Consider the following 26,585-nt stretch of genomic DNA (forward strand, 5'->3'; position numbering starts at 1 on the left):
AAAAGTTATCATATTGTATAGGCCGAGATCTCTCTTACAAGGCTAAGCTGTATTATGGAGAAAGAGTATTTAAGTGGCAGTGTTTTGTGAGGAGTGTCATGAGAGTTGTCCATTGCTACTGCACCTTTAGAATATTCATAGCCTGTATCCTCCAACCAACACCTATGCTGGTATGCAGGAAGGTGTTGCCACGGTCTCATCATCATGCTACCCCAACAAACTCCTTCTTTGGCCAGTAAGAGGTGCTGGTAGTGTCTGCCAGCCACGTTGCTTGGGCTCCAGAGGCCTGCAGCCCGATTATGGATAGCCCCTGACTGGGTGTGAGAGGGAGGGGAACTGCATATTTGGCTCTGTATGCTGTCTGAAATTACAGGAACTGAAATTATGCAACATAGAGCATTTTTTTAAATGGGATGTATTCAAATACAGTGTCATCAGCTACCCAATGCCAAACCCTTGTAGTGAAGTTTCCAGGAATATGTGTATTAACAGAATGAGACAAGTGCTTGCTGATCAGTTTGGAGAGACTGCATGAGGGTGAGGGTGAGGCAGGCATGATGAAGAAACAAATGCTTTGAAGGCTTATTCACATTGGCTTATGTTTCATTGTCACTCTCTTAAGTGTATCCATTTATTCCATTTCATAATTAGACAGCACTATATTTTTCATAAGAAATGCTCCTGTTAAAGTAGTTCTGGAATTGTATACAACTATAGAATGATTATGAAATGAAGTAATGGCTGCTGCTAGTATGTAAAAAAAATATGCAGACGCCAAAAAAGTGACTGCTACAGGATTTGCACAGGAGAAAATAGCTTTGTCTTAAACCTTAAGGTAACCCAGTTGCGTAATTTTATTAAAAAAAGGCCCATCTTTAATTTATCACTCTAGAGAATAGCATGTTCATTTTGCTCGATGTTGGCCACAAGATCCTTTGTGTCACTAGTTCCAGGAACTGCATCAGTATTAAAATACATGTTGTTCTCAAAGCTGTCATTTGTTGCCATGTGATTTTTTCTTTTCCTGTAGAAGAAATAGCCTACAAGGCCAACTCCTGCTAGGATAAGGAGTACCACAATAATAACAATCCCAGTTTTGCTGTGACTAGGTTCAGGAATCTTCTCCTCCTTTTTCACTGCTGTAAATGAATGCAAAGCAAATTACTAGAAACCAAGCACGTGGCATCTGATTATAGAATGCAATCCCGTACTTAGAAATGGTACCATAGTTTATTTTTATGCATGAATGCTTTATCATCTCCAAATAATTAGTGACTGACAATGCAGAAGGCAAAATCAGAAAGTATATGAAACAGCACAATTTATAAAGCTTAATGCAACATTTCAATCCAATTTTAGGGAAGTGTTCTACATTTGGACATAAATGAGGTATTATGGATGTTTTATTATCGAGGAAATGCATTTGATGGCCATTAAGCATCTAAAAATATATGATGTGATATTATAATATAAAATATGACGATCTGGTATAATATATACTAATGCTTTTATTTGGGCTTTTTCTTTATTTATTTGAAAGAAAGTAAACCTACCTTTCTTGTCTGGGGGCTTCTCAGTTGATTGCACTTCAACAACTTTAAAACAGAAGAAAAACATTTACTCAGCATCTTTCAAAGTCTTCATTTATACACTGAAAATTGTACATTAACACTTACTAGTATATACTGTAAAAATCCATGAACAGGGCCATGGACTTTCTGGTACTGAATCCATACAATATTTTTACCAGTAGCAACATATGATAAATGACTCTAGTATAGTTACAAAATATGCAATGAACCTGAAATGATTCTGCTGTGAGCTCCATACTGACAGACCCCTGCACCAGTGCAGAGCTATGGTGAAATTCATGGAGTCCTGCATACGCAGCAGTTCACTTCACAGAGGAGCCTGTAGGAATGTGGCCTACAACCCTAATCCTATGTATGATTACAACCGGGCACAGCGATTACTATTAGAAAGAAGTCACAGTAAGGACTAGGCCTGGTAGTGAATGTTTGCAGGATTGGGTCCTATGTGACGTCTTTGTATTAGCTGTAACACCCCAATATTTTTTGCTTATTTATCAAATGAAGTTCAAATGTATACACAGAATGGAAATATTTTCAGGGTTCTCAATAATTTGGGGAGAAATTATGTAAACATGTGCAATGGAAAATATTGACTTAAAGGAAGACTGCAGTTATAGATCTATGTTTTACAGCAGGGGTCGGCAACCTTTCAGAAGTGCTGTGCCAAGTCTTCATTTATTCACTCTGATTTAAGGTTTCACGTGCCAGTAATACATTTAAACATTTTTAGAAGGTCTCTTTCTATAAGTCTATAATGTATAACTAAACTATTGGTGTATGTAAAGTAAATGAGGTTTTTAAAATGTTTAAGAAGCTTCATTTAAAATTAAGTTAAAATGCAGAGTCCCCTGGATTTTAGCCAGGACCCAGGCAGTGTGAGTGCCACTGAAAATCAGCTCATGTGCCGCCTTCAGCACGCGTGCCATAGATTGCCTACCCCTGTTTTACAGCCTCTTCAAGAAAAAGCAGGCTTAAATTTAACATGCTGATATTAATTCTCTGAACTGGAAAATGAGGAATTGTCACAGCCTTGCAAAATTCCACTTATTCACTCACCTGGGGCTATTTATTTTTGATAGGTAAATAAAATCTCATTTGTTTTTCTATTGTTAATCATCACGTTGAAGTACAGGTGATTAGATTTTGTGGATGGTCTGTTACATTTTTGTGACAATTTTGCAAGGCTGTTTGTATAATATAAAAAACATCTTTCATCAGCAGTCAGGAGAAAGTCAGATGATTGCGTACTCACGAGCAGCTTTCTACAAAAGGGTAATGAGATTCCCTCATTTCATACAGAGGAACTAGGCACATTTCAAATACTGAATGCATTTTGCAACAGTTAGAACAGAGCATGTTTACAAGAAACTTACCATCCTAGCCACCATGGATGTAGAGGCTCTCTACACAAACATCCCACACACAGGTGGAATACAAGCTGTCAGGAACAGTATCCCTGATGATGCCACAGCACAACTGGCTGCTGAACTCTGTGCCTTTATCCTCTCACACAACTATTTCAAATTTGATGACAATATATATCTCCAGATCAGTGGCACCGCTATGGGCACCCGCACGGCCCCACAATATGCCAATATTTTTATGGCCGACCTGGAACAACACTTCCTCACCTCTCGTCCACTCATGCCCTTACTCTACCTACGCTACATTGATGACATCTTCATCATCTGGACCCATGGGAAGGAGACTCTGGAAAAATTTCACCACGATTTCAACAGCTTCCACTCCACCATCAACCTCAGCCTGGACCAATCTACATGGGAGGTCCACTTCCTAGACACCACGGTGCAAAATAGGTGATGGTCAACAATTAGCACCACCACCTATACGAACACTTACTGATGGCTATGCACTTCATCGCTCCATTCGCTCCGGCACATCACACGATCCTTGTCTACAGCCAAAGCACTGAGGTACAACCGCATCTGCTCTAACCCCTCAGACAGAGACCAAACTACAGAAATCTCCACGCAAGCATTCTCAAAACTACAATACCACACGAGAAATAGGAAACAGATCAAACAGAGCAACGTTACAGAAGCCTCTACTGCAGGACAACAAAAAGAACCAACAGGAACTCCACTGGCATCACATACAGTCCCACTAAAACCTCCAACGCATCATAGGATCTACAACCATCCTGGACAATGATCCAATTTTCACAGGCTTGGTGGCAGGCCAGTCTCGCCCACAGACAGCCTGCCAACCTGAAACATATTCTTACCAGTAACTGACACAGCACCATAGGAACTCTAACTCAGAACCAATCCATGCAACAAACCTCAATGCCAAATCTGCCACATATCGACAACAACCACACACAGGACCTAACCAGATCAGCCACACCATACTGGTTCATTCACCTGCAATCCCACCAATGTTATATACGTCATCATATGCCAGCAATGCCCTCTGTATGTACATCGGCAAACTGGACAGACTCTACGGAAAAGGATAAATGGACACAAATCGATATTAGGAAGGTAATATACAAAAACTGAGGAAAATACTTCAACCTTGGCCACACTATAGCAGACCTTAAGGTGGCCATCCTGCAGCAAAAAAATTCAGGACCAGACTCAAAGAGAAATGCTGAGCTCCAGTTCATCTGCAAATTTGACACCATCAGCTCAGGATTAAACAAAGACTATGAATGGCTTGCCAATTAAAAACAGTTTCTCCTCCCTTGGTTTTCACACTCATCTCGCTAGAACAGGGCCTCTCCTCCCGATTGAAGTAACCCTGTTATCTCTAGCTTGCTTGCATATATATACCTGCCCTGGAATTTTCACTGCATGCTTCTGATAAAGTGGTAATATCACCCATGAAAGCTCATGCTCCAAAACGTCTGTTAGCCTATAAGGTGCCACAGGATTCTTTGCTGCTTTTACAAGAAACTTGTCATTACAATGCAGTGTGGGAGAAATGCTCCCTCCACATACTTGGCTCCTTTTGCACTTTTGGGAGGTAGGATTGGTCACAGCAAATCTCAAATGATTCAGTTGAATGTGTCTGGTTGAAAAATTGAATTGAATCGGAAATGTTGCAAAAATAAGCACTCTTATGAAATGTCCATTGCTTCCTGGTTGACCTGCATCAGAAGTACAGCAAAGGTAACATTGTTCATGGTATTTCTGATTCATGACAAAACCAGGTGCTGTAGAGATGTACAGCAATGATACAAAATAAGTTAATTCAAGAGTATGACTTTTCAAAGAAAGGTTCTGTTTAAATAATGGGCAAATTTTCCAGGTAATGCTCGTGTTACTTTAATTTGTGCAGCCATTCTTGATTAGAGCAATGGGCACCATCTTCACAAAGTAGGATGAAGAAAATAAATATTGACACCCAAGATGTGGAAATGGTAAAGCACAAATCTTTCTAAACACTACCAGTGACACTGGGGTACTGGAGTATATGAACATGGGTCCACAGGACAGGCTTGCTTCTGATTTGTTCCTGAGTTTGCACATTCCATTATTTCAAGGTCTTTCTAAACTTTGTACACTTGGACCAATGCTATTTGCTTTTCCCTGATCAATTTTTCCTTTTCTAGTTTACTCATCTTCCCCTAACATGTTTCAGGAAAGAATATTCTTGTAATACAAAGAAGTGAAGTTAATGAATATTCATTTCATATAAGCAGGAGCAAAAAGTGCTGAGTGCGTGCATGCATGTGCATATAAGAGAAAGAGAAAACACACACAAAAATTAGTTTTAGGTTAAAATATAAGTATTTTTTCTTGAGGACAAAATTTTCAGGAATGGATCAAATTCTGTGTGCAAAAAACGCAATCCTAATAGCGCCTATGCAATTGCACACATAATTATTGTAACTATATGGGCAATTTTGCAAATGTAAGTACAAATTTCCTTATTTGCATGCATACATTTTTGGAAACTGAGTTTGGCCATCCATTTTTTGAATGCACCTACTTTTTGACAGCATGACTCTTTCTTTCATACTATGTCTGTGTGTATTCTGTATTGTGTATAAACACACAGAGGACATCTATCACAAACGTACTCTACGCAGCACATATCTATTAAGAGTATGCATATTAAAAACATTACTATTGAAACAATCCATAAACACAATACATTAAACTCATCACTTACTTTTCGGTTTTTTACAAACATATCCTTTGTAGGAAGAGCAATAAATATTATTCCAGTACCCAGAGTTTGCATACATTTCAACACAGTGCTCATTCTGTTGACTTGAGGGTTCTCCGACATTCCAGTTGACAAAATCCACTGCAGTGCTGTCTAGCCACAACCACTGTCCTAGTGTTAATTAGAAATACACAGAATATTAAACAGCTTAATGGTCATTCACATTTTGACAACAAGAATAAAAAATTCAAGGGCACTTCAGAGAATTTCACATTTCTATAGTTTTTGAAAAATACCCCCCAAACAAGAGTTACATGCATTACAGGAGAGGGATAGCTCAGTGGTTTGAGCATTGGCCTGCTAAACCCAGGGTTGTGAGCTCAATCCTTGAGGGGGCCACTTCGGAATCTGGGGCAAAAATCAGTACTTTGTCCTGCTAGTGAAGGCAGGGGGCTGGAATCAATGACCTTTCAAGGTCCCTTCCAGTTCTAGGAGATAGGCATATCTCCAATTAACTATTATTATAGAGAGGTGAGCACGTCTCAAAGCCTCAACCTGTCATGACTTTCATAGATTAACTGAGAAAAGCAAGCTCAGGGAAGGTATCCCTCACAACATCCTCTGTTTTATTATTTTGTTTGGTTATTCTTATTGTGGTGATGACTGAAGGAAATAAACCATTTAGCTTCTCTGAAATGTCCTTATCTTCTGTGATTTACAAGTTATTTATTTTTAGGACTATTTACTCATCAAAATCCCACATAACCTTTCTAATTTCCATTTTTCATTTTACTTGCCATAGTTTGTGTTCCCTCCTATTGGCTTCAGCAGGGCTGGATTTCCATTTTCTGACAGGTTATCTGTTCACTTGAATAAATCTCTTAAACTTTGTTATTTAGCAATACTGGGACTTTTTGTTTGTTTGCCTTGCTGTTTCCTTTTTGTTATAGATATGCGTCTTTCGTTGCCCTTAAATAATGTTTAAACAACTTTCATGCTGAGTCTACAGATTTCCTTACTTATGAATTTAAGTTTTTATAACCAGCTTCCTCATTTCTTTGAAATCCCTTGCTTGGCCTCACTGTGCTAGATGTTGGTACATTTATTTATAGTCACTAGCTAGTGGAACAACTATAGTCAGTTCTTGCATCAGCTCCTGTGTGTTTCTTAAGACTAAAGCAAGAATAGCCTCCTTTGTGTTCTAGAATGAAGTGCTTTAAGAAGTAATCAGTCACTTAAGATGTCAGGCAATTACTTCTCTAAACCTTTTCTTTTCATGACTGACAAGTTTACAACCTATTATTCCTTTTTATTACACTCTGATCTCCTGCCTTATACTGGCTTTTCAAAATGAATTAATTTTTATATATTAAAGTTAAGAAAGATCAAAAATAGAACAAAATGTATTGATCAACCTCAGACATTGGAGTGGGGGATTTTGTTTTACAGGAAATTTCTACTTTTTTTGTTTTCATTTAGTTTAGGAAAAGAAAAAAATTAAAAAACGCCAAATTTCCCAGACAGTGAAAAATCTGGCTCTTACCCAGGTCTAGTTATATGTCTTCAATTGCCAAGAACTCTATGTTGATCTTCTATTTTTGCATTTATACCTCTTACATTAGTATTTTTTATTTTTCTCAGGGTATCTGTTTTTTTCCTTAGCTCCTTAATATGATGCCTGTTACTTTTCTGGAATTTATCCCTATGAGCTCATTCTTTCCCTCCACCCATTAGGCTGTATTTCTTGCCCTATCCTTTGCTGGATACAGAAATGCTTTTCTGTTACAGACATCCCTAGAAAATATCTTTGTCCGAGTCGAGTGCTCTTCAGATTTCAGATGCCCCTTATTTCCCTCTTAAAATAATCCCCACAAAAATTCATCAGTGCTCTGCGCCAGCAGTCCAGTGTTCTCCTTTGTATCATCTATCCATTTTCTGTAGGCTTTCCCTTCCTCAGAGTGTTCTCCAGTGTCTAATACATTTAAACGTCTCCTGGTTACACCATCTTCTCACCTGAACAGTGAGACTCTGACATTTCTCCTATCCAGCTGGCCCTGCTTATGGAACTGCAAGTATTTCAGAGAAAGCCCCTCAAAGGTCCTCAACTTAGACCTCTTTCCTAGTCATCTAAATTTAGCTTCCAGGATTTGTATTATCCACTGCTCTTGATCACTGGTACCAATGTGTACCATGACTTTGGGGTCCCATGCAGCACTCAGAAGAGGGTCTGTCTAGATGCCTCATGAAATTCGCCATCTTTGAGTCTGTATTCGCCATCTTTGAGTCTGTTAGGCAAATACCCAGACAATCCTCACACACTCAGCTAGAGTGAATATATCACAAGCAAAAGAGTTTGTTGCTCCAGTGATGTTGGTTTCCTTCTGTCATGAGACCGGCTCCATCAACTGGAAGATCAAGACAGCCAGTTGTAGGCAAGCCTGTTATCTCTATAAATAATTTAATCTTTTAATGCTCCTCCAATTCAGTAACTCTGGCCCCAAGATGCTGCATTTGTGCTCTGAGGGTCACGAGCTGCTTGAACCAGATGCATCCTCACCCCTCTTGGTCACAAGAATCATGTTTTAGACTTTCTCAAGTAGAAAGGGTAGGAGCTGTCCTGATGGATCTGCCTCTGATCTTTGACTGCCATAGTTAAACTGGAGTTTTGACTCTGGGAGGGTACTAGATTGAGCTACTTTTTAATGTAAAGATAAAGTTAGAGGCCAACGTTTAGCCATACATTCATTTTCATGGATTCTTTTTATATTAGTTGATGAACAACTAAGGCAACCTACTTGCACCAGTGCTCAACTCTTACACAGTCCAAAGAGCCCTATGTTCACTCTCTCAGGTCCTGACTCTGTCTAGAGCCTCTCCACCCCATCCCACCCCTTGATAGAGAAAGGACTCTTGCTACTTATTTTTTCATTTATATCTTACCAGTTACAGTGACTTTTGCCCTCCAACCCACTTTATTATAATAAACTGACTGGTCATACCTATGACCTTCATTCCTACAACACTAGATAAAATATATAAAATGTCTCCTTTCCTGCTTTATCTCTTTATGTCTTACACCAAAGTGCAATGTGAAATATTTGACACTCAGTGTGTCTTTATGACAAATATTCATCTGGGAATAAGTATTGCAAGAAAAAAATTTACCATCCACATTTCTGTACATTCCTGTCCAAAAAGTTGATGATTTTTCTTCAAGTGGCTCTAGGTTGTGCGCCAGAAAGTTGGCTTCAGCTGAATCTTCTACTGAAACCAAAGAGGCACCTACAGAGCACCAGGAAACAATCATTTTGGAGATGAGTTTACAGTGGAATACATTCCCCCGATTGAGAGTGCCTTTTTTTGTTTTTTCAAGTGTTATGACAGTTTTAAATCAATTATCATGTGGGCCCATATATTGCCATTAATTTTTGTGCCCAGATCTCACTGAAAACAATGGGAATCATTGCAGGATATGGTCTTTCAACTTTTCTCTTCAGTGTAAATGTCCCCTTCACACCCCAGCACCTGCACTAGTATATATGCACTGTTTTACTTTATGAGATGTTTGCCAATTAAATTTTTGATACTAGAAATTTTGATAACAATTCAGCTTAATTTCTTCACTGTTGCTCATTATCATCAGATACATCATGACTAGAATTTCACCTAAAATCAAATTTCTCAAAGCCCTGCATTGTTGTGGGGTAAATAGAAAAGGAGAGAGGAGCATCCATCACAAGAAATGTTACCACTTGGCCAGTCAAGGGCCTATCACTCTGCTGCCAGGTCGTCAGGCCTTCTTATGGTCCAATGTTGGGAAAGCTGTTCCTTTTTCCCCTCCCTCAAAGATACCTGGTGTTCGACAACTACTAATTACAAAAATCCCCAACAGCCTGGGCAGTAGATGGGGAGGGCTACGAGTCACTATAAAGAATTCTTTTGCAGGTATCTGCCTGATGGGTCTTGCCCACTTAAACAGGGTCTAACCGATCACCATATTTGGGGTTGGGAAGGAATTTTCACCCGGGTTAGATTGGCAGAGACCTTGAGGGATTTTCGCCTTCCTCTGCAGCTTGGAGTCATTCACAGGTTTAAACTAGTGTAAATGGTGAATTCTCTGTGACTTGAAGTCTTTAAACCATGATTTGAGGACTTCAGTAACTCAGCCAGAGGTTAGGGGTCTATTGCAGGAGGAAGTTGGTGAGGTTCTGTGGCCTACAAAGTGCAGGTAGTCAGACTAGATGATCATGATGGTCTTTTCTGACCTTAAAGTCTATGAGCCCAAGGGCTGGTCTACACTACGGGGCGGTGGGTGGGGAGACAATCGTGTCTTCACTGCAGTGTGTCAACAGGAAACACTCTCCCGTCGGTTGCCCTTGTGCTTCTTGTCAAGGTGGAGTACCAGCGTCGACACTAGAGCGATCAGCAGTCGATTTATCACGTCTATACTAAATCTGGCCAGTAGTGTAGACAAGCCCTTCGTCTTGGTAAGTTGATGGGTATGAGGAGAGCTGAAGTGAAAGGTTTCCTGGAAAAAATTTTGCAAGATTTTTGCTGCTTAACAAGAATTCTCACAAGGTTTTTTTCCAGTCTCATGAGACATTTGCAAGAACTTGGCTGATAGATACTACCTGTGCATATTATGGTAGTTAGTACATACAGATATTTTAGTGGTTTTGTGAACAAATCTTACTCCCACATAATTTCCTATATAATTACGTGCAGTATTTCTCCCTCTCAATCTTATTATACCTATGAAAGTATAAAATATTTATTTTTACAAAATTCCTGGTTGTTTCTACAGATTATGGGAAATTTGTAGGAGCACATGAGTCATCTGTGGCGTGGATTTACAGTGAATATTCCTTTGGCCTTGCACTGGAAGTTAGGGACAGTAAAGGAAAAGCACTCCAACACAGACACAAAAGAGTGGAAAGCCAATAATAGAAGGATTAAGATTGCCAAAATCTTCAGATTTTGGAATACATGCACTGCTACATACTTATTTCTCAAACTCATAGCAGCTGGCAATAGAACAGCTGCTCAGTAATTCTTAGTGTTTCTTTTGTGGGATTCATGTGCTTTCTGGTGTTAGATATATGGTTTTAAAATAGATTAAAAACCTGCACTATTTTCTAGTATCTGGAAAAACTTGTGCTGCAAGTTCACAAAAATCATTTGACTAGAAATTCCCAGTAAAGTTTGCAGTAGGTTGTGACACTGACATTGCTTTGATGAATTTTGTGATATTGTTTGGATGAATTTTGCCTGCAAGATTTACAAAGTTTATCTTTATTTCATTCAAATATTAGAATATGTATGCCACACTATTGATTTGAACTGGGACCATATAGAACACGATTGCAACCAAAGTCCTGTAGTGGCACCAAATCTTGTATAAATGGGGTCAAATGAGGTGTCTAAGACAAGGCTATGGTTTGCTGGTTATGATTATGCTGTCTCTGTGTGTGTATCAGTTTTGTAGTTGAAGTTATGAATATTGGCTTTATACTGTCTGCAGTTCAAACTTATGCTGTGCTTCTGGGAGACTCCCAAACAAGTTGGTGTTAGCTCTGCCTAGCCTGCTTGATGGCCCATTAAGGACCATCAGCTATACAACTGACCCATTGAGAGAAGGCAGATACCCCTTATAAATCAGCAAAGTATGCAGGAACTTGCCCGTGTGATTCCAGACTCCATTTTGCTGTAATTTTCCACAGTAAGAACAAAGAGGTGTTCCTACACCTGGAAGAGCCTATAAAAGGCTAATGCCTCATCTCCATCTGATCTTCAATCCTGCTTCATATCTCTGGAGAAACTTTGGTACAGACTGAAGCTCTGAACAAAGGACTGCTGACCCATCCCAGCTGTGGATGTATTCCAGAGACTTGATTTGAATCTGCAGTTTATTCTGTCACTGCTGAAAGCCTGAACCAAGAACTTTGCCATTACTATATGTAATTGATTCCATTTGACCAATTCTAGCTCTCATCTAAATCTTTTTCCTTTTATGAATAAACCTTTAGATTTTAGATTCTAAAGGATTGGCAACGGCGTGATTTGTGGGTAAGATCTGATTTGTATATTGACCTTTGTCTGGGGCTTGGTCCTTTGGGATTAGGAGAACCCTTTTTTTTTTAATTGGGGTATTGGTTTTCGTAACCATTTGTCCCCATGACAAGTGGCACTGGTGGTGATACTGGGAAACTGGAGTGTCTAAGGGAATTGCTTGTGTGACTTGTGGTTAGCCAGTGGAGTGAAACCAAAGTCTTTTTGGTCTGTCTGGTTTGGTTTGCCTTAGAGGTGGAAAAACCCCAGCCTTGGGCTGTAACTGCCCTGTTTTAAGCAATTTGTCCTGAATTGGCACTCTCAGTTGGGTCCCGCCAGAACCAGCATCGTTGCATATATCAATTCTATAGCCTCAAATCCTGTATATGATACAACTAGCATATTTATAATTTTATTGAGTGTTTTCTGAACTTCTATATAACTCATCTGTGTTACAGCCTTTGTTAAAAGAACGAGGAGTATGTGTGGCACCTTAAAGACTAACGCATTTATTTGGGTATAAGCTTTTGTGGGCTTAAAATCCACCTCATCGGATCCATGCAGTAGAAAATACAGTGGGAAGATATATATACCCATAGAGAACATGAAAAAATGAGTGTTGCCATATCAACTATAATGAGACTAAGCAGTTAAGGTGGGCTATTATCAGTAGTTCATATATCTTTATATTTGGGGATACAGCATTTGCATTGTTCCTCCTACCCCCTCTCTACTCCACATTCTTGGCCACTCACTACCCAATTAGTATCTTGCTAATTATCTGCCTGTAACTCCAATTATTATTGTACAGCTATTAACCCTCCATGTTGTACTGACAGAGCCAAGGAATTCCTGCACTGTGTTCAACAGTATTCCAGGAAAGATAATCAGCAGCATAATGATGTAAGGATTGGAATGTTTTAAATGTTGATAAACACATTTTCCGTAACCAATTCTCTTTTAGTTTGTGGCTAGGACCCAGGAATCAGCTGTGTAGCAATGGCTGTAGATAGTACGACATGATGTGATGGTGCCTCAATTAACTATTTTTGATTTTGCTGTCACATTCCTGGAGAGGTTTATCCAAGTAACGTATAATTGTAGAAATAACGTGAACTAATATATAATCATAGAAAATAAAGACACTTTGTACAACTAGTGATTTAGGGCCCAATTCTGCCCTCACATAGATGCAATTATAATTGAGGCCAAATCCCACTATAGATGGGGAATTAACAGGATACCAATTGGGCGGTAAGTGATTATAAATATAGAAAACCCAGAGGGTGAGGAGTGACAGTGTGAATTTTTTGTATCCCAAATATAAAAACGCATGAATCTTTAGTCTTCTATACTGCAGTCATTATTATAGGCAGACTCAGGAAACACTTTCACAAATGCAGAAGAGGGAACGGACTTTGAAAAGTTTAGGTATATCACACAAATGATTAAATCTATATCATTTTGAGGCTATTCATTTTTGTACTTTTGACAGCCCTCTACCAAGCAGTAGCAAGTGTCTGTAGCCTTTGCAGTTGGCTTCCCAGAAGGGGCAGGGGGGATGGGAAGGAATCAGTGATGAGGAGTCTGGGTATATTCTACTGTAATTGTTTAATTTATACATAGACCAGTTCTTGAACATAGATGGACAAACAGCAGGCAGGAAATCCCTTCTTTCAGGAATCTCAGCCCAACACCAATGCCTGGTTCCCAAGTAGCAACTCTGCCTCAAGAACTGACTCCATTCAGAGACCAAGGCAGAGAACAAATTCTCCTGCTGTCTGCACAGCTCCTTCTAGACAAAAACGTGCATAACCAAACTAACAACATACAGTATATTGTCCCAAGATTTAAGATTTGCTACTGTGTGTAAGTAGGCCACCTGATGACACCTGTCATAACCATAAAAATATGGTTGTGCATTTGGAGGGTATTTCTGTTTTCAAAGGAACACTTGGATATAGTTTTTGGCAAAAACTTGTTTTAATTAAAAAAATTGTACAAAATCATGATATAAACAGGATGCTATGATTAAAAAAAATACAAAACAAAAACAAAGAATGAATGTAACCATTCCTTTGTAATTTTAGAAATTCAAATACAACAGCTGTTTTAACTAGTACATGAGACTCAGACTCTGAAACTGAGCGTACATAAAGATTCACTTCCCCAGACAGCTAAATTACAAAAAATAAGCAATGGTCTCGATTTACCAGCTCATTATCCCAGTCAGGCTTCTGTAATTCTAGTCATTCAATGGCATATAACTGAAGTATTTTAGTGCCAAATCAGGCTCACAGTATAAATGATGTAAAATGAGATTTGAAAAAAAAACAAAGATTTTATTATTAATGCAGACAAGGAATTTGTCTTTAAATTATGCTAATATGTAGCACTTTCATAGCCACTGATACATTCATAGTGATGTATAAAAAAAAATAGATTTGTGATTTGTGTGCATCTTACCTCTAATTTGAAAGGACCCTTACCTAATCGAAGACATTCTAACGAGGCCTGAGCCCAGTTTCTTGTAGATGAAGACTCAATGAAGTAGCAGTGGCCACGGAAAGGGATCCATGCTCTGTGTTCTGACTCAGGGCACTTTCCGGGGAGCTGGGGAGGATCTGTGGGGGCTTTAACTGTTTAAAAAAAGGGACACAGTTTGCAATTAATAAAACATTTTAATGAACAGGTTTCTCTCACACACTTTTACTATGACTAGCACATACTAATCTGACACCAGGAAACACCCATAATAATTGTTTAATCATAATATAATCTTTGAAAATCTGTATTCCTTGTTCTATCATGGTGAATGATTAGTGTTACAGCTGCATTTTATGCTCTAAGCACCTAATTCAGCAAAGCCCTTAAGCACATGCTTATCTTTAAACTCATTCATATGTCCATCCCTATTGAGCAAACATTTAAACAGGCTTAAGAACATGTTTAAGTCCCATGTTAAGTGCTTCGCTGAATTAGGGCCTAAATTTGGTGAAATGAGGTCACCAACGAATACTACTCTTGAAACAAGAGAGCAGTTCAGGTGACATCAATGGCTGAGTTTCAGGTGCAGATGAAGACAGCACAGTATAGGACCAACATTATTAACTTAAAAACTGCAGTATATGGAAAATGTTTAAAACCTCACACAAGTAGGAGAATGTATATTGTGTAGCCTAAATATTAGGAATGCATTTAGGTTTTAAAACCTAGTATTCGGGGTCAAGAAAATATGTTCTCATTTTACTTATCTACTAAGACCTGAATTCAGGATTTTCCTGTTTTCCCTGGCAATAGCTATTATCATTTCAATGATCATCGAGCCATGAGAGAAAAGAATCTTTTTAGGCAGTTGCAATGCTATTAATTTATGAAGATGAAAACACAAAATCCTTCAAAGTTTGGCAGGTAAGTAAAATGGAAGTAGATTTTCAAATATTTTGTTTAAAAATATAAGGATTTTGCACTGTGATGATGAACAGGATTGTGAATAGATTTTAATATCTTTTTAAATAAAATGTTTATGCTCACCTTTAATGGGGATGTATTGTGGATAGGTTTAGCCTGTCACTTCCATTAAAGAATAATTAACTAATTAAAACATTAGAGTGACCAGATGGGTGAGATAATAGCTTTTATTGGTGAGAAGCTTTTGAGACCAACAGAAGTTGTACAATAAATACTACTTCAGCCACCTGTCTCTCTAATATCCTGGGACCGACATGACTACAACAACACTGCACAATTAAAACGTAACTATTTAAAAATACACTAGTTGTTGTTCTTAATCTAGCTAAAGGAAGATGATCTTCAACATGTGGAAAGTGTGTTTAATTAGTAATCAATTATTCCATATTTAAAATGCACTACTCTATAACACGGAAAATAAGTCAAATGGCTTCAATATTAAATGCCTACACTCTTTTGCCCACAAGATCTGAAGAAATAGATGATTATTTTACAGGAAAAACAGTTATTTTTCTTTAGATAACTCAAAAATTAATAAGTCCCAGACTCCAGCAAATGTGTGTTTATATTGGGTGTTTTATACTAAACAGACTTTCAGTAATGAACCAAAGTTCCTTCCCTCAAATACTCACTGGAAGAGACTTAACATTCAACTTGTCTGTCTTTTGCCTTGCTTAACTATCAAACTCTTTTTTTCTTGCTTTTATCTAGTGTTCTTTACATCTTGTGAATAATTCTCTTAACTAGAGTTCTATTTTTACTAGGGCTGTCAAGCAATTAAAAATATTAATTGCAGTTAATCACACTGTTAATAATAGAATACCATTTATTTAAATATTTTTGGATGTTTTCTATATTTTCAAATAAATTGATTACAATGACAACACAGAATACAAAGTGTACAATGCTCACTTATATATATTTTTGATTACAAGTATTTCCACTGTGAAAAACACAAAAGAAATAGTATTTTTCAATTCACCTCATACAAGTAGTGTGGTGCAATCTCTTTATCATGAAAGTTGAACTGACAAATGTAGAATTATGGACAAAAAGACTGGATTCAAAAATAAAACAATGTAAAATTTTAGACCTTGCAAATCCACTCAGTCCTACTTCTTGCTCAGCCAATCACTCAAACAAACAAGTTTGTTTACATTTTCAGGAGATAATGCTGCCCACTTCTTGTTTATGTCACCTGAAAGTGAGAACATGCATTCTCATGGCACTGTTGTAGCTGGCACAACAAGATATTTATGTACCAGATGCCCTAAAGATTCATATGTCCATTCATGCATCAACCATTATTCCAGGGGACATGCGTCCATGCTGATGACAGGTTTTGCTTGATAACAATCCAAAGCAGGGTGGACTGACATGTTCATTTTCATTATATGAGTCAGATGCCAATGGCAGAAGGTTGGTTTTCTTTTTTGGTGGTTCAGGTTCTGTGGTTTCTGCATCGGAGTGTTTCTTCTGTAAGACTTCTGAAAGCATGCTCCACACTTCATGCGTCTCAGATTTTGGAAGGCATTTCAGATGCTTAAACCTTGGGTCGAGTGCTGTAGCTCTGTGGTCCTCAACCAAGGGGTCCAGGGCCCCCTAGGGGGTCTCCAAGCAGGGCCAGCATTAGACTCGCTGGGGCCCAGGGCAGAAAGCCAAAGCCCCACCACATGGGGTGGAAGCCCAGGTCCCTGAGCCTCGCCACTTGGGGCTGAACTGAAGCCTGAGCAATGTAGTTTTGTGGGGGCCACTGCGGCATGGGGCCCAAGGCAGTTGCCCTGCTTGCTACCCCCTAATGCCGGCCCTGGCTTTTATAAGCAGAGAATCAGTTATTGTGGCATCGGTGGGTTGTGGAGTTTTTATAACATGTTGGGGGGGGGGGGAAGACTCAGAAAGAAAAAGTTTGAGAACCTCTGCTGTAGCTATCCTTAGAAATTTCACATCAGTACCTTCTTTGCGTTTTGTGAAATCTGCAGTGAAAGTGTTCTTAAAATGAATAACATGTGCTGGGTCATCATCTGAGACTGCTGTAAAGTGAAATATATGCCAGTGTGGGTAAAAGAGAGCAGGGGACATACAATTCCTTCCTCCCCCTCCCCAAGGAGTTCAGTCACAAATCTAATTAATTCATTGCTTTTTTAATGAGCGTCATCATCATGGAAGCATGTCCTCTGAAATGATGGCCAAAGCATGAAGGGGCATCTGAATGTTTAGCATATCTGACACGTAAACACCTTGCAATGCTGGCTACAAAGTGCCATACAAATGCCTGTTCTCACTTTCTGGTGACATTGTAAATAAGAAGAGGGAAGGATTATTTCCCATAAACGTAAATAAACTTGCCCGTCTTTGTGATTGGCTGAACAAGAATTAGGACTGAGTGGACTTTCAGGCTCTAAAGTTTTACATTGTTTTGTTTTTGAGTGAAATTACATACAAAAAAATCTATATTTGTAAATTGCACTTTCACGACAAAGATTGCACTATGGTACTTGCATGAGGTGAACTGAAAAAATGCTATTTCTTTTGTCTACCATTTTTACAGTGCAGATATTTGTAATAAAAAATAAAGTACACTTTGATTTCAATTACAACACAGAAATATATGAAAAAGTAGAAAAAACATCCAAAATATTTAATTAATTTCAATTGGTATTCTATTGTTTAACAGTGCGATTAAATCTGTTATTATTCATAATTAATTTTTAATCACAATTAATTTTGAGGCAATTGCGTGAGTTAACTGTGATTAATCAAGAGCCCTAATTTTTACACGTAGTTTGTGTACACCACTGCTCTCCGTTGCATATATCTGACAGTCAAATGTTTGTCTCATTTTCTAGTCAGTAGCTAGTCTAACACATGCTAATACAGTTGACAGCTAATGAAGATACCTGGGTAATTCAAGAGGTGGAAAGTCCTGTGTTTTTGGAGCTGTGTTTTTGTGTTTAAACTTCTTTCAGTTTCTGTATTGCTTCCGCCACTACTACTATTTCAAGCTGTTTCTGTGCTGCCTCTGCAATGCTTTCTTCTATCATTCTATGCTACCCGTCTGTTAAACATTCTGTGTGCTGTAAGACCAAGACGACATGGTCTCTAACTCAAGCAGCATACAATTTACTGTGGTGGTCAGCACCTTGACATTCACTATTTGAAAGGAATTACTTACCAATAGTTTTCTCTGTTTTACAAGGCATTCCCTATGCACCCAGCAGGGCACACAAAATAATGTACTGCTTTACTAACTACTTTGTTTTTACACTAATGAATTGGGTTGATGGGGTTGGATTTATGAGCTATGATTGTTCTCAGTGTGCTTTTTTTAGTAGCTAAGCAAATAGAATTAAACCACTGGCTTCCATTCCCACTGGCCTGGTGCCCACTCACCATCTTTTCCCTAACTCAGTTTCAAAACTCAGTCCCTTCCACTCACTTGTCTTTCTCCAGTGATTTGTTAGTTACTGAATATCAAAGTGTACAGTCATTTACCATATATTTGTACAGTCCCTAGCACAATGCAATATAAATAATCATTGTTATTACCATTGTTACATTGAATTGCTTACCATCTGACCATTTACAGATAGAGTAGTAGTTTTCATCACATGATGCTGTCTTCCAGGTTCCTCCAAGGTCCAGATAAACACAGCCTATATTCTGTTTTGGCTCTCCTTTGGCCCACTTAGTATACTTCAGTTTCCAGTTATCAATCCATTCATAACGTCCCTCAGTCTAAAAGCAAAATAAATCAATAGAAACAATGAATCAGACATCAATAATTGCTTCACGGTCCGTTTTGTGAGAGGAATTCTTTCACCGTCCTAACCTCTGATATGAAACAGAAAAATACCAAGACTCAGTCCCTTGCCAGTAGATAGATATTTACAGTCTGTCCATCGTCCTTTGTCAGAGGTTGTCATTCAAAAGTATAGAACAAAAGTATAGAACAAATGTAGATGGCTCAAAGTTTTGATTCATGCTGTGGCATACGAAGTTCACAAATAAATCCACCATCACTCCATCCTCCAGTTAGCTCATGCCCAAGTTCTGTTTTATTTTGTTTTGAAGAAGTCGTACATGACATTGTTCACGCTGGCGTTTCCTTAATTTGTCTGGTCAATGGGTGCAGAAGACAGAAGTAGGAACTGTGTCAACTGTTTGCAATAGTTGTTCTTTTTAATCTTTGTAAAGGGCCCAGATATCAGAATGAGAAACACAACAGAGATAAGTTAAATTGGGTAGCCCACCGGTTATTCAGCTTCTCAGTAGCACAGATGTCCTGAGATTAATAATAACATTAGTTTAAAATCAATTCAGGTGTTATTTAGAGAAATACTTTTGGATAAAAATAAAGAATTTTTATCGCACACCTAAAGAAGTTAGGATATTTTTCCAAGGGGGATCATGACAGTGTTTCTGTATGAAGAAAGCCATAGTGAGATGACCTGAAGTAAAAATTTGTCGGGAAAAAACATAGAGCATAATGTCAGAAAGAATAAGACCAGAGAATGTGTGATTTAATCTGATTAATACTGATGATTGTTAATGATTCAAAGCTTAAGCACTTTCCCTGCCCTTTAACAATGACACTATATACAAGTAGCTAGGGCAGTATGTAATCTAATGAGATCAAAAGTGAATTAAGGTAAGGACTGTGAGAGTTGTATTATCACAGAAAGTAGAAAGATGTTCTTACCAGATTGCTGTTCAGACCGATCCATACAGGCTCCCCATACTTTAACATTCGTAGCCACAGGAATGAGTGGCTGTAGGGATCTAAGATGCTGGCAAGGTCAGAAGACTCATGTACGCATTTTCGCCTTGCATCTTCCCACTTCATTTTGGAATGAACGAACAAATAACTACTGTTACCATAACGGATAAAGTTTGCTGGGACTGCTGTTGATGAATGGTAGAACTTGGAGTCTATAGGGAGAAGAAAAAGGGAATGTAAAGTCGTCGGAGTTCTTAAAAAGTGGTTAGGGCCACATTGTGGCTGGCCCTGCATGTGATTGCAAAGCATGGATAAAAAGATACTTCTCTATCTCCTGTCTTCTGGTCTTGGTTAAAGCTCTGCAAACCCACTAAAGAAAGTGAGGATTTACAGGTGTCAAATGGGGGCAGAGTTTACATTGTCATTGATGGTATCTAACAATGTTGATAATGGCACAATGGCTAGCATAGAATCCAAATTATGCTCTCACAACTGTGATAGTTCAGCAAAGCTAAAGTGAAGGAACAAAAGGCTAAGGAAACTATGACCCTGAATACATCCAGGGATTAAGAGCTTGTCCACACGGAAGTTGCATCCGTTTAATTTACTTTGGTCTAGGTTTGGTCCGCAAGTTTTTGGTTTAATAAAAGATGTGATTTTAAACTGATTTAGCTAAACTGGTGCAACCTCGTATGTGAACCCTTTTAAATCAATTTACATCTGTCTTATATTGGTTTACCTTGTGTTGGTAAATGTATGGGTGGATATAGGCAGTGATCATATACAGGGGTCTGCATTCCTTTAACTAAACTAGCTTTTTGAACAAATCACAGTTGAACTTCTCTATGTAGAAAAGCCTTTAAAAGCTGGTTTAGTGTGTAGACCAAGATTTGGATGGTCATATTTATAAACAGTACTTTTTCTAACCATAGCCACTGAAGTGAAGGATAGTGACATATTGCAAGTGGAAATCCAGCACTTAATCCTCAAGCAAATAAAAATGTCTTGCACGAGATTTCTAAAAAATGCACCTTTGTTAATTTGGCATACATAGCCTTTGTTGTTGCCACAGCTTTCATCAACCCATTTCCCTGCCTCCTTAACAGGCCTATTTCTCATCAAGACGCAGTCAGCCTAGGGGAAAAAAGGATACACAAATCAGTTAATAAATAAATCAGAAGCAAATGAGAAAAGTTCCTCCCCCTTTCACATCTGTAGAAATGAATATAATTAAATTTCATTCCTGCATCATTTTAAGATTCAGTAATGCTGGCCTTATGCTGGTGACTTCTATGTGCTTTTGTTCCCCGTGTATTGCCCTTATTTCTTAACTTGCCTGTGATTTTTCCCTAGTCAATCTTGTGAAACAATTGAGGGGAGGGGCTGAGAGAAGGGGGAAGTGCAGAAATTATATTCTCTGCCCGCCCCATGTTGTATAATATGGAGGGCATCCCACAGGAAAGTTCAGAGGGGGATCTTGGGTGAAGTTAGTCATGGAAGGAAAAAGTGGCTTGATTCCTTTACACGGCTACTGCAGTCTGTTCCAAAGAAATCCTGGACAGGCAAGGAGTAATGCACTTCTCTGAAATTTTTTCTCCCACTTTCAAATTCATAGTTGCAGCTGTGCAAAATGTCAACTGCAAAACTAGAAACACTTAGGTTAGGGTTGCCAGGCATCTGGTTTTTTGACCAGAATGCCCAGTCAAAAAGGGACCCCGGTGGCTCTGGTTAGCACTGCTGACCGGGCTGCTAAATGTCCAGTTGGCGATGCAGCAGGGCTAAGGCAGGCTGCCTGCCTGCCCTGGCTCTGTGCAGCTCCCAGAAGCAGCCGGCATGTCTGGTTCCTAGGCGCAGGGGCGGCCACAGAGGCTCCATGCACTGTCCTCACCCTGAGTGCCAGCTCCGCAGCTCCGATTGGCCAGGAACCACAGCTTATGGGAGCTGTGGGGGCAGTGCCTGTGGGCATGGGCAGCATGCAGAGGCCCCTCGCCCCTCTGCCTAGGAGCCGTAAGGATATGCCACTGCTTCCCAGGAGCCACCTGAGATAAGTACCACCCCGAGCCCACACCCTGAACCCCTTCCTCACCCTGAGCCCCTTCCCACACCTTAAGTCACTCCCAGACCCTGCATCCTGCACCCCCTCCCATACTCCAACCCCCTACCCCAGCTCAGAGCCCTGTCTTGCACCCTGAACCCCTCATTTACTGGCCCCACCCTGGAGCCCACACCCCTAGTTGGAACTCTCACCCCACCCCCCTCCTGTACCCCAACTCCCTGCCCCAGTGAGTGAAGGTGGAGGAGAGCGAGCAACAAGGGGGAGGATGGAGTAAGTAGGGGGCAGAGCTTCGGGACAGGGCCGGGCAAGGATGTTCAGTTTTGTGCAATTCAAAAGTTGGCAACCCTAACTTAGGCCCAAATTTTTAAGAATGTCCACTGATGAGAGTGAGATGCCTGAGCTGAGATGGCATTTCCATTTCCTTGACTTCCAAATCCACAGAGCTTCTGTGAGCCTATAAGAAACATACAGTGTTTCATAAAAATGTTTTATATCTGCAAACATTTTTGAAAAGTTGAGCATGGCATTTTTTGCACTCTGTAGCTGTGTCAAAGAAATGATCACATTCTGTTGCTTACCCCAGGCAAACAGAATCTTCTGAGATTCCCCCACCATGTGGTTTCGCATATGAACTTCTCAATTTCTCAGTGAAACCTTACAGACCTTGCCACTCTTAGGATAGGACTTTATAAAAACACTATGCTTTTCAGAAAAGAAAAAATATTTTTTCCTCCATAGTGACATATTTTAAAAATGCCTTGTCTGATAAACTTCAGAGTTTCTCCAACACTTCTCCATCTGTTTAGGATAACATATGAGAAATTTCTGATAGCAAGGTGCTATTTTCAGGAAGTTGGAGAGGGTCATAGGGTATCAAAACCAAGGTTATACTGAAATTGCATTACAACTTCAAAGCCTGATCGTGCCCCTACTGCAGTCCTTGGAAGAATCAACTCCTTATCCAAGGAGTTACTTTTTGTAACTCCACCACATAGTATGAAATAATATTGCATTAGCAGAGAGATGAACTTGATGGATGGAATGTCCTTTTCTAGAATGCTGAGAAAATACAGAAAGTGATTTTTTTTCCTGAAAAGTCAAATGCTTATTTACAGAAGCTAGGGTAACACATGCCTCTTGCTCACAGCAGCAGCATCTCCACCCATCTGGAGGAGAGAGAGAGAGAAGATGTTGTTGCGTAAGTGGCCCTACTCCAGTAGGAGCCCAAAGCCCTGAAAGGGAGAATGCCAGCTAGGGAGGACCACTGTCAGAATGATAAAAGTGATGCACTAATTCAGCTTTTATCCCCATAGCAAACACCACAAGGCAGGGGTGCTATGGAGACGTACACAAGTTAAAGCTGCTCTTCTTTCCTGAAACTTAGTTCAACCAGGGATGAGTCCTTCTTGCGACATAGCAGTCCCCTTTATTAAGCTAGCTCAGTAGCTTCATCCTGCTGGAAATCCTTCACAACACACCCTATTGGTGCAGCTCTTACTGGGTGTCCTCTAATATATTGCTCATACTTCACTTGCTGCTCCTTTATTTGGATTCCTACTGTACAGCTGCAATAACATTTTTTTTTAAGCTGAGCCAATAATCAGTGTAACAGCTTGTGACAAGCACCATAAACAATAGAGACAGGATTGTGCTAAACATATCTGATCAAAGATTTAAACGCCTTTTGCACTTGTGAAAGACCTGAATCCTGCAGTATCACAGCTCTAGCCTCAGCAAATATCTTTACTAAGTCAGAAATAAACTGAGCAGTAACTATGGTACAGGTATTTAACAACAATTTGTAATTGATGTTCACCTGGCTATCATATGAATATAATGACACTTGTCCAGATGGGAAACCTTTGCCCCAATTTGTAAAGTAGACTCCACTTCCATCTGTCCAAAGATATTTGAGTTCATGGTTTATATCATTTAATCCAATCCAAGTATCAACCACAGAATCCTTTAAATGGAAGGTGAGAAAGGCTGAAAGAAAGAAGAAAAACATTTTACATGAAGTGTGGGAGAACACAGCTTTTTCTCATCAGAGAAGTTGCTTATGTGGTCAGAACTGGGCCAACCATGGTCCAAAAAATTCTTGTAGTATTGAATCTTATAACTCTTTTAATCAGATAGTTTGCAAACTTAGATGAATGTCTAGTGGAGAAAGTGAAAGAAATGGATATTATTACAACATTAAGTTAAAAGAAACAGAAAAACAACTAAAAAGAACAAGATGGGAAGATGTTTGTTTCGGACAAAATTGGAAAGGCACTTTGAAGAGGGTAAGTTGTTAGTTTGGGTGAGCAAGGACTCAGATATACAATTTTTGTATTTGTTCAAGATATCACAGATGTATGTCTGACTCTCCAAGTACTCTCCAAGTCTCAACAGCACATTAGTAAAGCTTCCCCTCTGAGGTTCCTAGGTCTTATTCCATCAAGTGCTCTATAGCCTATGACCTGGACTTTGAACTCTGCTATGAAGCAAATGGGAAGCTAGCAGAGTTTAAGAAAAACAGGTGTGATATATGTGCATCAATCTTTGTTGCTGAGGTTTATACAGGGATGCTGGGGCTGGCACTGAAGCTGGAAATCACATCTCTGGAAATGATAAAAAAAAATTACTTTAGGGTCAACAAGAATCTTGTGTTTGAAATGTACGCTGTCTGACTGCCCTCACTCCCCTGCCCCTTGTTTTCTTGGGGGACCACTGGGACCTACCCACATTACAAGTTCATCCATGTTTTTATACCAATTCTTGATACTTCTACCTAAGCTGATTACAATATGGATGAGTTAAATGTAAATGCTCTTTTGTGGAAAACACAACTATGTGCCAATCATGCTCGTGCATCTGCACCTGCCACGTTGCCTATCCACATTTGTATTTCTGCGTTCTGGAAAAATCTAGGTAGGTATCCAAACTGCCTCAGCAAGTGATAGAATGCAGAGGGGATATGCACAAACAGCGTCATGAGCAGCATGAACAGCAAGGTATTTTGGGTTGTCCTACTGCACAGAGAGCTGGAAAGGAAGAGGACCAACCAAACTGGTTACACAGATAAATGGCTGTCATTCACTCAGCAAAATAATAGTGTTCTGGTTACTGGAAGACACACATGGGCTAACACCCTCCCCTAACGAGGCTGAAACATGGCTGGCTGCCAAAGTTACAAACACAACATCAATCATATTTTGCACAGACATAAACCAAATTTAGGGCCAACCGTCTCTCTAACTTATCACAGACTTAAAGTTCTAGCGTACACAAGCTTCAGCTCTGGTCAGTAACAGGTGAGTATCACAAAGCTAACCTTAACCAGCTTCTAGAGTTTCAGTTACTCTTCTCAATGAATTAATAGCCATTTTTGTTTCTCTGTTCTCTCAGCTGGTTATCCTCCAAAATTTTCTTAATACGAACATCACTTGTGCCTTATCCTCCAGGAATAAAACCCGTAGGTTTGTGTGACAAATGTTAGTGCTGTGGTCCTGCTGGGAAGTGCAACAGGAAATCAACCCTTCCTTGCACGCTTCTGTTGCCAGTAATAATATTGGTTTGTCCCACCAGTTCTACTATTCATATGTTTCTTACCTAGTATTCAACCCTTGAGCATAAGCAACCGTTCAGGAATTCGTACAATGTGGTCACAACAGGAACATTTCTCTTGGAGGGAATTCAACCACATTTTGATCAAACAGTTTCTGCACTGGGAGTCTGATTTTCTCCACCATGGAAAATCATACATTAGCATGAAGGTAATGGAATTACTCTGAGTTTACAGTAATGTAACTGTGAATACGTCAGACTATAATCCTATTTACTTCTCTCACTATGGTTCTGTTTGTCTATTTGTGCTCTTTTAACTTCATATCTATAGCTTTGGTGCAGTAGCTGTTTTTCATAAGCATTTTTCCTATCTTTGTTGTTGCTCTTTATTATTTGTATTATTGTAGTGCTGCAGAGCTGCCATCATGGACCAGGACCCTTCCGTGCTAGGCGCTGTACAGACACAAACAAAAAGACAATCCCTCTCCCAAAAAGTTTAAACAATCTAAATAGAAGATAAGAGGCAATCGATGACACAGGAAGATGGGGAGAGTTTTATTTGGGGGAGGCTACTTAGGAGGGGATCCACTAAATAGAAAGGAAAGGGAAGGGAAGAGGGTGAGGGGGACAGGGCAGGTATGGAGTGAAGTATGAGGAGGGAGAGGGATGGGTGGAGCAATTAGCCAGTCAGCACAGGGCAGAGAAAGTCATAGAACATTCTGCAGTTTTGACTGGAATATCCAGAGGTCCCTGCTTTAGCTGCTTCTGATCTCTGGCTGGCTGCTTTCTGCAATTTTGCCCCAGGGCCACATGGCAGGGGAGGGAGGGAGGCACCACCTGAATTCTAGTGCCTCTGGCCTGGGCATTTCTCGCGTTTTCTTATGTGTTTTTAATCCGTTTACAATTGTTTCCCTTTCCATGACTGTGTCATGTTTTCCTGCTTCACTTTCTTTTTGTCTTCTGCATGTGCTCCCCGACCCTGTAGCTCCCCCAAAAGAAGTCCATAATAATTTAT

General features: G+C 39.5%; 1 protein-coding gene across 1 annotated transcript in view; it reads right to left on the reverse strand.

Annotated features, from left to right (window-relative positions):
• Nucleotides 1-544: 544 nt before the first annotated feature.
• The window catches only part of LOC116826252 (macrophage mannose receptor 1-like), an 88,628-nt gene continuing 62,587 nt past the window's right edge, over nt 545-26,585 (reverse strand). Inside the window, exons 22-30 of the mRNA XM_032782890.2 lie at nt 23,838-24,007; nt 20,997-21,099; nt 19,948-20,177; nt 18,818-18,983; nt 14,267-14,416; nt 8,895-9,011; nt 5,733-5,900; nt 1,554-1,595; nt 545-1,139 (exon numbers count right to left, since the gene is read on the reverse strand). Coding sequence (XP_032638781.1) covers nt 889-1,139; nt 1,554-1,595; nt 5,733-5,900; nt 8,895-9,011; nt 14,267-14,416; nt 18,818-18,983; nt 19,948-20,177; nt 20,997-21,099; nt 23,838-24,007 — 1,397 coding nt within the window. The 3' untranslated portion in view covers nt 545-888. The remainder of the gene's footprint in view (nt 1,140-1,553; nt 1,596-5,732; nt 5,901-8,894; nt 9,012-14,266; nt 14,417-18,817; nt 18,984-19,947; nt 20,178-20,996; nt 21,100-23,837; nt 24,008-26,585) is intronic.

This window comes from Chelonoidis abingdonii, chromosome 2 (assembly GCF_003597395.2).
Source record: "Chelonoidis abingdonii isolate Lonesome George chromosome 2, CheloAbing_2.0, whole genome shotgun sequence".
NCBI classification, from domain to species: domain Eukaryota; kingdom Metazoa; phylum Chordata; order Testudines; family Testudinidae; genus Chelonoidis; species Chelonoidis abingdonii.